Source organism: Papaver somniferum, chromosome 10 (genome assembly GCF_003573695.1).
Source record: "Papaver somniferum cultivar HN1 chromosome 10, ASM357369v1, whole genome shotgun sequence".
Taxonomy (NCBI): domain Eukaryota; kingdom Viridiplantae; phylum Streptophyta; class Magnoliopsida; order Ranunculales; family Papaveraceae; genus Papaver; species Papaver somniferum.
Window position 1 is genome coordinate 41,968,526 of NC_039367.1, and position 19,056 is coordinate 41,987,581.

General features: G+C 35.8%; 1 protein-coding gene across 2 annotated transcripts; it reads left to right on the plus strand.

The window, feature by feature from the left end:
* The first annotated feature begins 11,231 nt into the window (after positions 1 to 11,231).
* On the plus strand, positions 11,232 to 14,351 carry LOC113319525 (electron transfer flavoprotein subunit beta, mitochondrial-like). Of its 2 annotated transcripts, none has more exons than XM_026567778.1 (5): positions 11,232 to 11,377; positions 11,448 to 11,744; positions 11,832 to 11,912; positions 13,037 to 13,131; positions 13,815 to 14,351. In XM_026567778.1, the coding sequence occupies exons 1-5, from the start codon at positions 11,309 to 11,311 to the stop codon at positions 14,038 to 14,040; spliced, it is 768 nt and encodes a 255-aa protein (XP_026423563.1). In that variant the 5' UTR covers positions 11,232 to 11,308; the 3' UTR covers positions 14,041 to 14,351. The 2 variants fall into 2 exon arrangements, with proteins under 2 accessions (XP_026423563.1, XP_026423564.1); XM_026567779.1 differs by having other exon boundaries at positions 11,448 to 11,732.
* Positions 14,352 to 19,056: the final 4,705 nt, after the last annotated feature.

Genomic DNA, 19,056 nt, shown 5'->3' on the forward strand with positions numbered 1-19,056 from the left:
TCTCAACCGTTGGATCGAAAACTTAGCTTGTTACACACAAATGTCCAATTTTGGGTTTACGAACCGTTCCCAAACTTTAGCATTTGTTGGTTCAACAATAGTTAACCAAATGGTTAGCCATATGATTACTTTCATATCAACCATATTCTTCTTCACCATAACTAGTTCAAATGAACTAGTTAGAGAGTTTTTCAATATCTTAGATCTTATGTAACTACACAAGACACAATCGAAGCAAAAACGGTTTGATTCACTCGAATCGGTTCATGAACTTTATAGCCACGGTTTGCAAAAGCATTCCTTAGTTTAAAGAAACATGAGTTCAAGAACAACCGGTTTTAGATATAACCTTCTCAAGTTCGCAGACTGGTTTCGCGGACTTAAGCTCATGGAAGGAGTTCACAAACTCCAGAAAAAATTCTCGGGTCGAGAACTTCCGCCAGTTCACGGACTTGGCTCACGCCACTTACATTTCTCTTGATCAACAAAGTTCGAAAACTTTGGTTCAAGGAATAAGGACTTATACATATATGTGTTTCCACAACAATGCTTATATACTACCAATGGTTATGTAATCTAAACTCTCATTTCAATCATTGAAACATTCTCAGAGGACGGATATAGCTGTTATTCAGAGACCATTTTTCGTCAGAACAATTTTCAAAGTGATTGAAACATAACATGACTTTCGACACTAGGTAAAGATGAATTCGGCTAAAGCGAAAGCTTACCAACACATATTTCGAGAAATAGATAGGCGAGATAAACTCGGCTTGAAATAGCAAATGTGCATAATGAAAGTCTATATATCAAAACGACTTTTGTCTCAAGAGTAGGAGATAGAATAGATAGACTTTTGAGTGACAGATAAGTTCAAGTCTCCACATACCTTTTAGTCGATGAAGATCCACCAGTTCCTTGAGTAGTCCTTCTTCTTGTATGATGATTGTCATGGAGTTCTTGAGCTCAACTACGCTTTCTATCCTAGTCCGAGACCTTTAGCTATGTAGGCTAGAATTCAAGACTTATAGTTTTGATCACTAACATTGACAAATATGCTTGATATAGCAACACATGCGAGTTCGACCGAGCAATTCTCTAACAGATTCCAAAGGTATTCAATTCAGCATCATCGTTGTTGAAGATCCGTAGCCATAACAATGAGCAAAAAATAGCTCTCAATCATTGTTACACAGTGTCATAGTATTATTACACAACATCAAAGTTCAATTGTATCACAACTTTGACAACAATACTATGGTGATATGTATCACTCCCCATTAGTCAATACTTCATCTCACAACAAAAACCACTCCCCCTTACATAATGATCCGAAAATGATATGTATTTGTAGTGTGAACTACACATTAATTCTCCCCCTTTTTGTCAATAAAATTGGCAAAGGTACGAAAACTAGTGGGATCCTAATGAAATTTCCATAGAGACACTTCATGACCAAAAGAAAGCACATATCAACCTTTTTAGATGCAATCACATAGCCGAAACTAAATACATTCATCAAGGAGTTTATAAAGATACAAGATAACCCCTATAATATTCCACAGCCGCACTCCCCACAAAGATTTGGCAATTAAGCACAAATTCAATTAAGAACTCTCCCCCATAAAATGTCATTCCTGAAAGAACAACAAGAGTGACCTTACTTTCACAAGAAAAGAAGGATTTCTTTGGACATTAACAAATCACATGAAACATGAATTTTTATCCAAAAATCTCAATTAAATTAACCACAAGAGAACCTATGATTAATTTAATCGGAATTTCTCACCAAGGTAGTCAATATCGGTTGTACAGGCCGATATTACAGGTTTTTATTGGATATCGGAAAATACCTATACCATATCGAAAATATCGGCAATACAAGGACATAACGATATTATCGGTTGTACAGGCCGGTACAGACCAATATATCGGTTTTACTTGTACACCGATAATATCGGTTTCATGAATAAATTTTTCATCAACATGCATCTAGTCTTTAAGACAAGTACAATGTCAATTAGAGAAGGTAAAAATCCCTAATATATTTATAATATAAAATCAATGACTATATGATAGGATATAATGGAAACTATATTTCGATTGCAAGGCAGGGAAATATAAAAGATAAATATGAAGGATAATAAAAAAAAAAATACCGGCATAATGGGACAACAATCACAACGCTGGATAATAAACCACCTTGTATTTTGGAAATTTGAAATATGTGTATGATTCTTATTATTTTTATTATGGTTTTATAATTATTTGAAATTATATGTTAAATGATGTATCACCGATATTATCTTTTGTATAGGTGTATCGGACCTGGCCGATACGATACCGATACGCGATATTAACTACCTTGTTGCTCAGATAAGAGAACTTACGGAGCCGCACAGTATTCACATAAGAAATATGGATCAGGGAAGATCAATACTGCGGAATAAACAAAGATTCATTCTATTTCTCATCACCATTTGCACAATGACATATAATAGACTTAATCTTTGTAAACAAAAAGCTCATCCTATCTTCCATCAATATTTGCATAATGACATAATAGGATTATCTTTTGTTTGTCAAAAGTTCATTTAATTTTTTATCAATACTTTCATATCGACATGCAATAGAGATAACTTTTGAACCTGTTCATCTGTACTCCTTATGGACTCGACACATTTAGCAGTTTAATTGAAAGAAAAAGATCATTCAAGGCTAAAGTGCCATTAAAGTTATTACATCACCATAGAGATAATTTAAGTTCGACATAAGAAATTTAAACAGATAACAGTAGATAATAGTCAACATAAGTAACCCATCAACAACAAGTACAAAGATTAGTTACTTAATATAATCCCTAGCAATTTCATAAAGTTTCTCAGTCAGTTCAGGATGGGTTGTCTCTGCATAATCCAATTGCTCTTTCAAAATCTCAACTTCTTGCTGGAGACGAGAGAGTTCAGAGTTCGGTGTTGCGGGAGCTCTGGATATTTTTTGCAATATTGTTCATGGTTAAGACCTTTGGTCCTCCAAGATTGGTCCTAACAACAACAATGCCAAATTGACTATAGATCCTTGAGATAAGACAAAGAAACCCAAGAATCTTCCTTGAAATCTGTCTGACACTTATCATATGACGAATAATGAGGCCACATAAATCAATGTTCCTCCCTTCAACAAAATAATAAACCAGTTCAACAAGAGGCTTGGTCCATAGTTGTATGTCAATTGTGATGGGCATCAAGTTAGCTACCAGTAATTTTCCAACAGCTCTGAGGAACAGTGCAGCATCATGAACATCAATCTTTCCATCACTCCAGGAAACATCCCTTGCAAGAAGGAAGTTTGAGAGCACATTTGGAGAGGGTCTCAAGTGCTCAGGAGGAGGTAAGAGAAAGTCACCAATATGAGTCAAGTCCAAGAGATTAACAATAACTTGACGATCCCCAACAAACACTTTTCCTTCAACAATGGTCTTGAAGGTGCAATTTACATAATCAGGATCATGCAGGTTTGCATAAAATTGGGTTGTCAGTTCCATATAGGAAGTACCCAGGGGACGATGAATAATTCCCCATTCATGATTCTCAAAAATCCTAGGGAGACCATCTACTCTAAGTTCAACGGGATTATAAATCTTTTCAATAATAGGCTTCTTAGTACTATACTCCACATAGTAATCACGAGCCTTAGTGTTCACGAACCTAATTCTCAAGCTTGGATCATAAAAGGTTCTATCACGAGTTTGAGCATTCGAACATTCACCACGGCTATGTCTCTTCCTAGAACTCATAGTGACGAACTAATTCACAAAGTGAAATTGAGAGACTTACTTGGTACACAAACCGATGAAAATCGTGGAACTCCGGAATCGCAATGGAAAGAGAAACAAGAATCAAGCTGTGGTGTGAATTCTTGTTGTGATAACAAATATACCAAGAACGCCCGAAACGGTTGAGAAATGAGGTTATGGAAATCAGAAGTTCACGAAGTGTTTGAGTTTCCCCTTTTTCGCTCATGCACTGATAAAGAAGAGGCGAGGTGAACGAAGAGAGTTCCTTCTCTTGTTAAGTATCAAGCGGTGGACCACGAACCGGTTGAGTTCGTTTTGGAATATGACACAGTCACACATGGGATATGGGTTCAGGTATGCGAACTGTAAGTGTGTGACAATGACTTGTTTGTGTTTTATAAATAGTGGTAGAACAAGCCATAAGGAGGATTGGAGCAAGGCTCAACAAAACCCTACCAGGAAATTCACAAAGACACGCCCTTCCGCACCGTGACACCAAGAAGGAGTTTCCTTCCAACAACTCTTGAGTTTGACAATGTTGAGACGAACCCAAAAGTCAGTTTTTATAAGTTTACCAAGAAACTCTAAGAAAGCCCAAGTAATTTTGTGTTTCTTATTTCTTGATTTACGACGTGAAGAAGGCAGTTTCTGCATATCATTTTGAGTACTGCAAAGGGAAACTCTTTTGGTAAAAAGAGACGTCCTAGTTTTTCCATAACATAAGACAGTACTATTATCTTGATAGGCAGTATGATAAGCACGTAAATGCTACATTTTATACCCACATTTATATTAGCTAGGACTTATATTTTGATTAACAATAATATTTTAGTGCTTTTGTAGAAAGTACAAGCGAATTCAATCATCCGGTAAATAAATGGTTAAAACAGGAGGTAGAACGGAGTTTACGACAAAGACGTCCAAAGACATTTATGTGGCCGGCCTGGTATTTCTATATATCAGCGGCACTGAAGATATTTCACGGACATCTCATGTAGTGGGCTAAAGAATGCACTTGTTCCAAGCACCTGGAGGTCCTGGACCCAATTAGAACTTTGAGAAGAACTTTGAGACGCAAAGAGTGGACGTGGCTAAACTCTCCATCTCTTATTGTTGGTGGAGATGATCGTAATCAAGGAAAAGCGCTGGTGGTGCTATAGTTCGAATAGGCAGTAGCCGGAAAACCAGCTGAATTAGCTGGTGCTGCTTCCGTTAATTGTTATGAAGAACAAGGATGAAGATGTTTCGGCTGGTGGATTTCTGCTCGAGGGACATAATATGGAGCTGTGGTCGTGAGCTAATAGATGAAATACAATCTGAAGTTGGAGTTGAATCGAATTTCTCAATGTTGAACAGCGAAGAAGAAATGTGTTGTGGTTGGGGTTTGTGGTGAGCATACATTAAGAGTTGCATGCAGTGGTGGCGATGTTGAATTGAAGATGCTTGTGGTGATTCATGGAGTAATACTATGGAGTAATGAGGACGTGGACTGAAACTCAGTTGCAGCTAGTGATGATCGAATTTGGATCCGCGGACGAACATGGATTTGAGGCTACAGAAACTTGAGAGAAGTGACGGGTTTAATAGCAGCAACAAAGCAAGGAAGAAGACGGGTTTAAGGAGCTGAAGTTAGATGACGAGAAATGATATAGGTGTTGCTGGTCATGGCTTGAAGTATGCCATGTGAACAGAAATACAAGAAGATAGAGTTCATTGTTGTAGCCGAAATTTAGATGATAAGTGATGTTTTGGAAGAACTGGTGATCAACTGCCATGGTGTTGGGCTTTGCACGAGAAGGGATGTGAGTCTGGTGCTCGAGAAAATGTCACAATGAAATCAAAAGCAGGTGCTGAGATGAAGAATTGGTGGTTGCTGCCAGTAATGGTTTCTCAGTTGCGAAGGAAAATTGGTATTAGCTGAGAGATGTTTGCTACCGGAGTTGGCTGGAACTAAGATGCTCAAGAGTTGACGTTGCTACTGTTGGCTTAGTCAGTGTGAGATGGTTATCGAATGGAGTTGATTGCAGGGTCAGGAACTGGTGAGGGCTGGATAGGCAGCAGATTGAGTTAGATGTTGGTCCGGTTTTGGAAAGAGATTGGATGGCCGGAATACAGAGAGGAATCAGATTTGGAAAGAATCTTTTGCACCTACCTTATCCCACAAATAAGGAAAGAGTATATTTTCATGCATACACATGCAGGGAGTAATTTCTTACCTTGATGGGAAATGCACTTATAATTGTGGTGGCGACATTCTAATATCGCATCTGTTTTTAGTAAAAGATGGTGCTGGAATGTATGACGTGGCAAGCTCTCATTTGTTCATAATACTTTTGTGACGTGAAGAAAGAAATAAAAAGGAGAACTGAAAATCTTCAAAGGCCATAGTGCCGGAAGGAGAGAAGGGTTTTGAAGTTTTGTTTTCGATAATTCATTTTTCATTAGCGTTTGATTTTAATATGTTTATGACTTTTGAGAAAGCCATGCCTAACTAGAGTCATGTTAGGGTTTAGGTAGAAATCAATTAATTGTGAAAACTCTATATTGATATATGCTTAATAATGATTTGATTGATTAATAGTTTTTCTTCACAAAGCTTGGTGTTTAATCGTTTATGTGATTTTCTTGATTATTTATGCTTTTCGTGCTTCGGTTAAATCCCTAGACGTGGTATGCAAGGATTGATAGGTAACGCTTTAGAATCACTACCCATGAAGCGAAGAAAACTATAGCGGAGAAACAGTATTTGGAAATAAAAGCATGGAATATATTTTTAAAGATTAGTAGAGTTTGCATAGTTATTTGGTGGAAACCAAAAATCCTAAGAACCCGCTCTCATTCCGTTTATTGTTAACAATTATTTATTATCTGATTTTATCCCGAATTCCTGAAAAATCGTTAAACATCACCTTATTGATTTGTTGATTCTTGGTATTAGTTAGTAGAAGTATTTCACACTCCTCGTGGGAACGACCTGTACTTGCCATTGTCTACTAGTTAGACGTTGTGCACTTGCAGTATTTATTGTAGGTTTCTGAGCCTACCACAGTATCAGGATTTGAGCAATGAATCGATTCATGCTTTGAGGTGATATACTCAGATGACTGAGATTCAAACTCCTCTTGTAAAATGTTTAGTTTGTTATAACTAATTGGATTACTCAGAGGAGGACCATTGCTCTCACTGATTGACAAATCAATATCAACCTCAATATAAATATTATTCATCATAACTTGATTTAGCATGTCAAGAGTTTCTTGTTCATTTTGGAGATATAGATCAACATCAGAAGATAGACTTTCAAGTTTCTTTTCAATTCCTGAAAAAACTTCAAGAGATTTTAAACCTGGTGGAGGTTTAGATAGAGTTTCTTCTACAAATTCTGTTAAATCAGTCATGGAAGAGAATTCTGAAATCCCTGGATCTGGTGGTGCATTTATTGAGATAGCACTTCTATCCATATAGTCAGATCGCTACACACAGACTTATGAGGTCTTAAACGTGTTTGCCTGCTCTGATACAATTGAAAAAGCGGGGTCTAACAACCACACCCAATATTTCGCTTAGCAATATGTATGGACTAACTCCAATATACATTCAAGAGAATCAACTAGACAGTAAGACTCAATCTTAAGAAAAGTATATTAAAGAGTTATATCTCAATCTCTTAATTCAATCCGCAATCAAACAAACAATAATTTGCGAGCTCGATTCAATCTAAGAGAGATAACTTGAACGGTACCAAAGACCAATGTTCAAAAATCAATCAATTTCAATCAACAACCAAAGGTTGGATTTACCATTCGATCGATTCAACGCACAACCTGTGATATTTCAATTATATAACAAAATATAATGCGGAAAAAAATAACACAAACACCAGAAGTTTTGTTAACGAGGAAACCGCAAATGCAGAAAAACCCCGGGAACTAGTCCAGATTGAACACACACTATATTAAGCCGCTACAGACACTAGCCTACTACAAACTAACTTCGGTCTGGACTGTAGTCAAACCCCAATCAATCTCACACTGATCCAAGGTACAGTTGTGCTCCTTACGTCTCTGATCCCAGCAGGATACTACGCACTTGATTCCCTTAGTTGATCCCACCCACAACTAAGAGTTGCTATGACCCAAAGTCGAAGACTTTAATAAACAAATCTGTCTCACACAGAAAAGTCTATTGGAATAGATAAATCTGTCTCCCGCAGAAATACGTACGAGTTTTGTTCTGTCTTTTGATAAATCAAGGTGAACAGGAACCAATTGATATACCAGACTTATATTCCCGAAGAACAGCCTAGAAATATCAATCACCTCACAATAATCTTAATCGACTAGCGAAACAAGATATTGTGGAATCACAAACGATGAGACGAATGTGTTTGTGACTACTTTTCCATCTTTCCTATCGGAGATATAAATCTCAAGTCAATCTTACGATTGTACTCAATCACGATAGAAACAGCAAGATTAGATCACGCAACTACAGAGAAAATAGTTGGGTCCGACTTCACAATCCCAATGAAGTCTTCAAGTCGTTAACCTACACGGTCCCAAGAGAAACCTAAGGTTAAAGGAGAATCAACTCTATCTTACATAACTAGTATCACACAAGAGATGTGGCAATTAGGTTTCCCAGTTGCTAGAGTTCTCCTTTATATAGATTTTAAAACATGGTTTGCAATCTTAGTTACCTTGGTAACAAAGTATTCAATATTCACCGTTAGATGAAAACCTGATTAGATTCAAGCTAATATCTTTCAACCGTTAGATCGAACTTAGGTTGTTATACACAAATGAAATGTAACTTTATTTAGGTTTGAGTAACCGTACCTAAATGTGTACACCTAGTTGGTTCAACAATAGTTAACCAATGGTTAGCCATATGACCACTTTCATATCAACCTTATTCATCTTCACCATAACTAGTTCAAATGACACAAATGAACTAGTTAGAGAGTTGTTCAATTGCTTAGATCTCATAGAAGTATACAAGACACAACCGAAGAAAAATCGTTTTTGATTCACTCGAGTCATTGAAACTTTCTTAGAGAATGTTATATAGTTGTTATTCACAAACTATTTTTCATCAAAGCGATTTTCAAGTTATTGAAATATTCAACATGACTTTCGTCACGAATAAATATGAACTTGGCCAAAGCGAAAGCTTACCAACACATATTTCGAGAAATAAATAAGCGAGATAAACTCGGCTCGAAATAGAAAATGTGTATAATCGAAGTCTATATAGCAACACGACTTTTATCTCAAGATAGGAGATATAATAGATAGCCTTTTGAGTGATAGATAAGTTCAAGTCTCCACATACCTTTTTGTCGATGAAGTTCCACCAGTTCCTTGAGTAGTTCTTCGTCTTTGCATGATGAACGTCGTAGAGTCTAGAGCTCAACTATACTTACTATCCTAGTCCGAGACTTCGCTATAAGTAGACTATAAATCAAGACTTATAGTTTTGGAAACTAAACTTGACAAACAAGCTTGAGATAACAACGCTTGCGAGTTCGACCGAGCAGTGCTCTAACAAAATCCACTAAAAGCAAAACAACCAGCTGAAAACAATCAAAAAAATCCTCCTAGGAAAATTAAATAAACTTATAAAGACTAAGTTGACTGAAAACTACTAGATCTAAAACAAAACCTCAAAGAAATCAAGAAGAAAGATTAAAGAAGTAGAGAGGCTATGAGATTTCAAAGGCAAGGAGAGCGGTTTTTGGGATAAAAAAGTGGTTAAGGCAGTATTTGACTGGTCAAAGAGGTTTTGAAAGAAGAAATTTTAGTGAGGATGGAAAGTCTACGAATCCATCTCTCTCCTCTAAGAGCGAGCATTAGTCTGTAACATCTCACTTTCTATAATAATTATTCTTACTTCATATTGTTTTATTAATCATGAAAGCGGGTGGAATTCTGGCATTCTTCATTGGATCATTCATTTATCATGATCAAATGCACGATGATCAGATATGTATGATCATCTTATTTCCGCATAAATATTTCTGACAATTTTTTCTTTCTTTTCTTCTCATGGGATTTTTTTTTTTGTTTTTTTTTAATAAAAACAAGAGTGTAAAATTTGTAAGGATGGATTTTGTTCAATGATGAATGGTGAGATGGATTTTCTCCCAGTTGAACGTGGGACCAATGTAGTCAATGTAGTCCATACCAACCGAATATCGGCGATATTATCGGTACCGGTGTAGAGCGAAACGGAAACAACAATATCGCGATATGATATTTGGCCGATAATATCGACCGATATACACGAAACGATACAAACTGGTTTTCCGGTATCGGGGATCAGATTTAGAGGATTAATGACGCACGTAAGTTGTTTGATGATGCAAGTTTTGATCACTCGGACATAGTAACTTGGAATTCAATGATTGTTGGGTATGTGAAGAAAGGTGAAGTTAGTGTTGCTTGAAGACTGTTTGATGAAGTGCCGGAAAGGGATATATTTAGTTGGAATTCGATGATTGCTGGTTACACTGGAGTTGGATATATGACATCTGCTGAAGAGATCCTTGATAGGATGTCGATTAGTGATGTTGTTAGTTGGAATTCTATGATTGATGGGTATGCAAAATTGGGTAGTGATTCGGCTGCTTTTAATCTTTTTGATCGGATGTCAAAGAGAAATGTAGTTACTTGGAATATCATTTTGGCACTTCATATAAGAAACAAAAGTTACGAAGAGTGTCTTAGATTGTTCGATAGGATGATGGTAGCATAAGGAACGGATGTTGAGCCAAATGAGGCAATTCTTGTGAGTGTCCTAACGACGATTACGAATTGGGTCAACTCGAAAGAGGCTCACTCCTATATAATAGAGAATGAAAGGATTAAACCTGATATCTTATCGTCAACTACTATTTTGACAATGTATTCGAAATGTGGTGCAATGGAACTAGCAAGAGAAGTCTTTGATGGAACGGAAGAGAGGAATGTTGTGTCTTGGAATTCTATCATAATGGGATATGTGATTCATGGACATGGTGAGAAAGCTCTAGAAATGTTTTTGGAGATGGAGAAGAGCGGGCCGAAGCCAAATGATGCAACATTTATATGTTTTGAATGAATTTGTTTTGTTTTTCTAAAATTGATGCATTTTTATCTTGTCTAATTTTGTGTGAAATAATAAAAATTGAAAATAAAAATTTAGAACCGATATTGCACCGATATTTAAAATCGAGATCATCTCAGTACGCCGAGACACACCGTTATCCGATAGTAACTACGTTGCGTGGGACTCGTAGTGTTTTAAAAGGAGAAAGATGTCGAGTAATTGTGGACCCAACAAACTCTCGTTGGATTCGGATGCCCAGTCCTCGTCAGAAATGTAACTCTCGCAGCCGGAGGATCTTGTTTATCCTCTTTTCGTATTAAATTAAAAAACAAAAAAAAAGTACCACCTGCCTACTTATTCTTCATTTCCCTTCCCTCATATTTCTGCCACCGAAGGAATAAAAAACACGGAAAAACAAGGGAAATGAAGATCATGGTAGCTGTTAAACGAGTAATTGATTATGCAGTAAAGATCAGAGTTAAATCAGACAAGGTAAAATTTGAAACCCAGTTTGTCGATTTGTCTCTTAAATTGTATCTGACAACTGAATCCTATATTGCAGACTGGTGTTGAAATGAATAACATAAAGATGTCAATGAACCCATTTTGTGAAATTGCTTTAGAAGAAGCATTGAGGATAAAAGAATCAGGATTAGCATCAGAAGTAATTGCTGTTAGTATGGGTTCAAATCAGTGTGTTGATACACTTAGAACTGGACTTGCTATGGGTGCTGATAGAGCTATTCATGTTGATACTACTTCTACACTGTATCCTCTCTCTGTTGCAAAGATTCTTAAAGCTTTAATTGATATTGAGAAACCTGGTTTGCTTATTCTTGGGAAACAGGTTAGTCGAAAGGTATCATGAAATTCTGAAATTAGGGATTTTTGAAAATTAGGGCTTTTTTTTTTTTTGCTCATTCTTGGTAATTGGTTTTTTGTGCAGGCTATTGATGATGACTGCAATCAAACAGGACAGATGGTGGCTGGATTGCTTAAGTGGCCCCAAGGAACATTTGCTTCCAAGGTTTTTCTCATAATAACACTTTAGGTCACTTGCAATATTCATATGATCTGCTCTGTATACGGTTAATGGAAATACAAGATGGTTACAGACTTTAGTTTATTCTTCATGGAACTATCTTTGAATGGTGACGAAGTCCGAATTAGTGTGGGAAATGTTTGGATATGGTCACATGTCAAAACGTATCATATGGATCAATATCATTGTATAATTCCGTCAACCTTATGATATGTGATGCTTCTTTGGTAGCTATAACTTAGTTAGGCTTATTAAATGCCTTAGATACTGATGGGTGATGAATATTGTGTGGTCATTTATTTACAGAACAGATTCTATCAATGCTAAGAGATAAAGAGCACTTTGAGAGAGTCTTTTGATTACAATAGGGCTAATCTAGCAGAACTAAACTTCGTTAAATACAACCTAGTACCCCCAATTTTCAAGCAATAATTAAAAGAACTTGAATAGGCTAGAACAATAAACAAAACTAACCAAGAAGAACGATATGATGGATAGAACCTTAAAAAAACGGAAGTGCATTTGTTTTATTTTTATTTCCTCTTGTATAAGTAATTTTGGTAGTTATTTGGATGTTTGTCAACACCTTATGTTGGATTTTTATTGTTGCCTTTGCCATTTCTTTTCAATGTGGTTATTTCCTTGAGTTGGTACAGTGAAAGCTCTGGTTTTGGTTCTTTACTATGCACACAAATTCTGTATTAAGTTGCTAAATGTAAATGATTTATTTCCTCTTGACCATGAATCACTGCCCTTACTGATGTTTTGATCACTTGTCCTTAAAAGATATGGTACATTTTGTAAATTATGTCCCTACTTCTACAATTACAGTCTTCTCCTTTAAGTTGATTCCTTCAGGATGGTATCTTTCGTCCTCTCTTATCCATGGCAGTTGCCGCCTTGCCGGGTTAATATTTTGACTAACATTATAACATCAATCTTACTAGTGTTTTATCTCTTTAGGGTTTATATATATATATATATATATATATATATATATATATATATATATATATATATATATATATATATATATATTTCAGGTGCCTTTCTGCACTTCTCTCACTTTATTTGGTTACTTCTTTATGCCTTTTGCTGTTTCCAAGTAGGTTGTAGTGGACAAAGAGAAACAAGTAGCTAGAGTTGACAGGGAGGTTGATGGTGGTCTTGAAACTTTGTGCCTGGATCTCCCAGCAGTTATCACGTAAGTATTTCAATATTTACCTTCTTAACACTCATAATCAAATACTTATTTCTCAACATGATCTAATACCACAGTGAACATATGTCAAGCTCTATCGGGGAACATCATAGAGTTAAAGGTTTGTTTTAGCTTTCGCTTAGTATCATCGTTCTGGCAGGTGTAGCATATACATGACAGAAAGGGTCTTCCATAAGACACAAGCCTACAGATATGCAGACTGTTTCCAACCCCTAGTAGCTTTTCATACGGTTGGAATAGAAATTTTAATTTTCTATAAAGAAACTAAGCTGAATGATGATAGGTCATGGCTTAAATCTGACTATTACCTTGTGGTATTCATCTAATTTGTAAAGCAGGTTAACAATCTTGAGCTGAAATCTTACGCACCTTTAAGACACAATCTCATCAAACAGACTCACTGGTGCCTGGTGGCTGTAGCAAATTTAGTTTTTAGAGATGATAGTGGTATTTGGGACCAAGTTCTACGTCATCTAAGAGTAACAGTCATATGTTTGCTGCGTAGCCATACATGCATATGGCTAAATTTTAAGGGTTTGACACTTTCGGTCCATTATATATGGACCACAATGAAAAGAAAGGCCATGTTTGAATTATTTTTTATTTTTTTCCGTTCTCTTCTCAATATCTGTTCTCTTTTTCCTGTTTTTATTTCATTCATGCAGCACGGATTTAAGGTTGAACCAACCAAGATATGCTACGCTCCCTAACATTATGAAAGCTAAATCAAAAGTTATAAAGAAGGTCACTCCTGCTGAGCTGAATGTGGAAATCAAATCTGATTTAGAACTTGTTCAAGTCACGGAGCCTCCCAAGAGAAAAGGTGGTGTGATTGTTTCCTCTGTGGATGAGCTCATCAACAAACTAAAGAACGAAGCTCATGTCGTTTAGTCATCCCTTTTTTTTTTCTCTCGTAGTACGCCCGACAATCCTCCTCATTAGCAAACTGAACACTCTAATTAGATAAAAAAAAAGAAGGAACCATCAAAGTGGATACGAAGTCTGTAAATATGTCATCAAATGTTAAGCTTCTGTTTCCTAATATAACGGGTGTTGGCTTGGGTCAGCTCCACTCATTGCGAATGAAGCCTCCCCTACCAGTACCAGACAACGGTTTTTTTTGCTAAGTCCAATAGTTTATTAAAGCAAAAAACGTAATTACAACGTTTGTGCTTCTTTTAATCATGTTACTGTTGTTTGCATCAAATTGTCTCTCATGTTTAAGTGCACAAGTATGTTTGTTCATGTATTGAGATGCAAACACAATGTCAAGCTATAATTTGCATCACTGGAAGTAAGAAACTTAGTCATAGTGATTGGGGGTTTGCAGAGGGTTTTACTATTTCTTAACATACAAATCTCCTAGTTCACCATCTCTGAGTTTGTCAACGCGTACAAGGTCAATGCATCTCTGAGTTTGGCAACGCGTACAAGGTCGATGCAGGGAAAGAAGAAATTTCCCAGTTCAATCCACCAATCACTAATAATTTGTGAGGAAAAAGAAAAGTTTGGTTTGAAGTTATTTTTTACTTGTCTTTTTTAAGCATGAAAAGAATTTATTCGACTAGCAGAACGATTCTAATGGGGTGTGTCATACCTATCGAGTCCTTTAATACAATTTGATTTAAAAAGGATGGGATCATATGGCCCCATATTACAAAGTTGTCAGTTGATTTCCATTTGCTGCATGTTTTGCTAGTCCATTTGCCTTTTGTTGTAGCTGTATTGGATATTACTTTGTAGAATTGGAAGCATTATTTACTTGATTTCTAGAGCCGTTCCAGGCTCCAGCCATATATCATGCTGGTTCAGTATCAGAGTTTATGAATCGAAGTAAGTTTCCATAATGTTCCACATTGGATTTAGCGCAATGCGTAACTATCGTGTCCGTGGCGCCATCAGCATGGCCCATACCTTAGCAATTAGTAAGATGATGATGCCTAGAGATTGTCCCATTGTTTGTAAATTAGTTGTCGTCAAATCACTGCATATGAAAACTGTACCGTCATGTCCATAAGGTTGTTGTGTAAACAAGGTTATGGAAACTTAAAGTTAAAGTCAAAGTGAAGCAAATTTTTGATTTGCAATTTTGTATTGCAATAATAAAAAGATTTAAGGATTTCCTTTTTTGTTGAGAAAAGGAAGTTTGTATAACATGTAACTACAAGGCAATATGTTGGCTTATACATGCACCCCTACTCATTATGCTTCTGGTTTCTTATTACCTAAAGGAGCATTTTCAGAGAATAATAAGAGGAGCTTTAGAACTTCTCAAATGGAATATATGGGAAGGAAAATGTCTAGATCCATGTAGGATAGACATTTATATTTTTAAAACTTCTCCAACCCTAGCTTATTAAACGAGATGGCATAGTTTTGGATAGAGGATGTCATACACAATCTCTAAAACTAGACATTCACTTAGACAATGTCTTCCCATTCAATTAACATTTCCCATAAAATCAATGCAACAATAAATATAGAAATGGTTTTAATCAATCATCAAACGACACATACTCAATGAAAAAGATTTATAATTTATGGATCAGAGATGTTTATTTTTTACTCCTCATATTTAGGAAATTATAACCTAAATTTATTTCAAGAGGATGTCTTAATTATGATGCCACATATGAAACACACACATCAATCATTGAAGAAGCTCTTAGCGAGAATAAGCCTCAACCCAGCTTCTCGGATGCTTATCTGAATTCCATGTGTAAAATGATTATAGTGGATACCATTTTCACATATATATACTACTGGTCGTTGGGTGATCATACCATTGATAAGTTCGGAATGTCTTACGTGAACACCTTTTGAGGCTTAGGGTTTCAGGGAAAGAAAAAAAACTCATATCTTTTGGTGGTCAAAGATGACGAATCCACCTCCTTCAAACCCTAGTTCGTCAAACGATGGTAGTTTATCATTAGCATCTGTTTTAGAAGCTATAAATAGACCATGTTTCGGCAAAAATTGGTCTATGTACTCTGCCAGTACTAAGAAGAGATCAATTAGGTGAGTACCCATATATTGATATCCATGATGCGTTGTATAATGCTGCTACAAATCAGTGGGAATTCATTCTTATTAGTAGACTAGATTTTCTGGAGTTAAAATTGAATGTTGAAAATGTTAAAAAAAAAGTAGTATTTTGATGGAACAATGGGGTTTGGTGAAAAAATTTCACACTCGGCTCTGCAAATCGGGCGACTGAATCGACGTGTGACTCATTCATTTTTTCTTTTCAGATTCCGAAAATTGTGAATTTCTCTCATCATTCATAGCATTTAATTCTCATGATTGGTGTTAATCAATATGCTGGATTCATTCATTAATTTGTAGATTATGTCTGAAACCTTGAGTAATCCGTTGGGTGATAATTTTGAATCTCAACTTTTTTCCGAGAAATTTGATTTTAGGGTTCCTTCTATGGATTTTCCAATTACTTCTGAAGATGGTATCGGAGGCTCCTGTCCTTCTCTGTTTATTCCCGATGAGGTCATTGATGAATGTTTAGATGAATGAAGAGTTAGCTTAATTGACAGATTGGATTTAGTCAAGCTCAAGATGGATATTGTTCTTTCTTCCTTGAGAAAACAATGGCAACTTAAAGGTATTTTCCAACTTATTCCTCTGGGTAAAGGTTATTTTGTTATTAAACTTGACAATGAAGAAGATAGGAAATATATTTGGAGTGGTCTATGGACCGAAAATCAAAACTTAAGTCTTAGAGCTTGGGAACCAAATTTTAATCCTGCTGCTCAAAAAACAACTTCAGTCTTTGTGTGGGGTAATTTTTCCTGGATTGAGTATTGAATACTGGAAAGAAAACATTCTTTTGCAAATGGGTAAAACTCTTGGAAGACCAATCAAAGTGGATGAAATAAATTTAAAAAGAACTGTTGGATATTATGCAAGTGTTCTTCTAGATAGTGATGTATCTAAATCTATTCCAAGCACAATTTGGGTAAACTCAAAATATGGAAAGTTTGAACAGTCTGCGCTTCCTAATATTGCTAAGCTTTGTAGTTATTGCAAATATTTAGGCCATTTTGCTTCTGGGTGTAGGAATAAAAAGAAAGAAAATGCTGGAATTCCCCCTAATGATGGTTTTGTTACAAAAATTAAGAAACAATGGAAACCAAAAAAGATGCAACCTCAACAAATTGGTTTTGATATTTTTGGAAATGAAAATGAATCAGCTATCAAGCAATTTGATCAAAACATCAGCAATGAAAGTGAATTAAGGTCTTTTTCACATGATTCAAGAACAGTTCAACAGGATTTATCTTCAGGAAGATTTCATATTCTTCAGGATAACAATACTGAGTTCAACAAAGACTTATTATCTTCTGTGGAATTTCCTTCACTACATGACTCCACTCATTGTAGTGTTGGATCTAGTGGAACTATCAAATAAATTCAATGTTCTGATACTCCTCATTCAGTTACAATAACTTCTTCTCAAATGGATTTTCCTATCATTACTGAAGATTAAAGTGATTCTGAAGATGGTGAAATAAAAGAGGTTAATTAGTACTTCTGCTTTACTTCATAATAGTACTATTTCACCTCCTGTTACCATTATAAGAAAGGAAAACTTTAGCCCTAGAATTCCCATTATTACAAAAAACATTATTGCTGAAAATAAAAAGGCTCCACCCAAACCTTCTAAACCAGCACCCCTTACTAGGAAAGCTAGCAAAGAAATGCAGAAAGTTATGAATAAAAAGGGGAATTTACCCCAACACAATCCTCAATGAAGTTGATATATTGGAATATCAGAGGCCTTAAAAGGGATAAGGCCAAGAACAAACTAAAATCTCTAGTCAAACAAGTTAACCCTTATTTAGTTTGGATTGCTGAACTAAAAATTCATTTTAACTCAAAAAATAGACTCAAGCTCCCAGGTATTGGTTATTTTGGAATAATGTTATTCCTACCCCTTCTCTTATTACTTCTTCAAGACAATGTATAACAGTAGAGGTTGGTAATGTTCTGATTACTGGAGTCCATGCTGATGTACTTACTATAAATAGAAGAGAGCTCTGGTCTGATCTGCTCAAAATCAGTAGTCTCAATAAACCCTGTTAGTGATTGGTGAATTTAACACTATTACTTCAGCTCATGAAAAAAAAGGTGGTTCAAGCCCTCTATCAACAACATTAAATGATTTCAATGATTGGATTGAACAATGTGGTCTTCTTCATGCTCCTAAAAGTGGTGTTCAATTCTCTTGGACTAATGGTAGAAGTGGAAAGAAAAGGATCTTACGTAATCTTGACAGAGCATTATTCAATACTCTTTGGATAAATCTATATAATGGATGGAAATATCATGTCTCTGCAAGGGGTATCTCAGATCACAGCTAACTCATTGGTTCTGACCTAGAATTGCTCAAACCAATAAATTCTCCATTCAAATTTCAGAAGATGTGGATTACTCATCCAAATTTTTACAAGTAGTTAAAGACTCATGGGAAGAAGCTATTATGGGAAATCCTATTTTCATTTTCTTAAATAAGTTAAAAAGATTGAAGATCATACTCAAAAAATGGAATTGGGAGATTTTTGGAAATGTGCAAGAAAAATTGAAACATGCTGAAGTTAAACTAATGGAAACAAATATTTTATCTGATGAAGATCCTTCTAATTTAGAACTTCTAAATAAGTATGTGACTGCAAGAGGAGAAAGAGATTTAGCTGCCCAAAATCTACATACTTTCTTAAGTCAAAAGGCCAGAGTAAATTGGATCAAATTTGGTGATGCTAGTACTTCCTTTTTCCGTACCACTATCAAGTTGAGACATTCCAAAAATTCAATAACAGAATTGGTAAATGATGTTGGTTCTGTGGTTATAAATCAAAGTGATATAACTGACTTACTTTTAAATCACTTCACTTC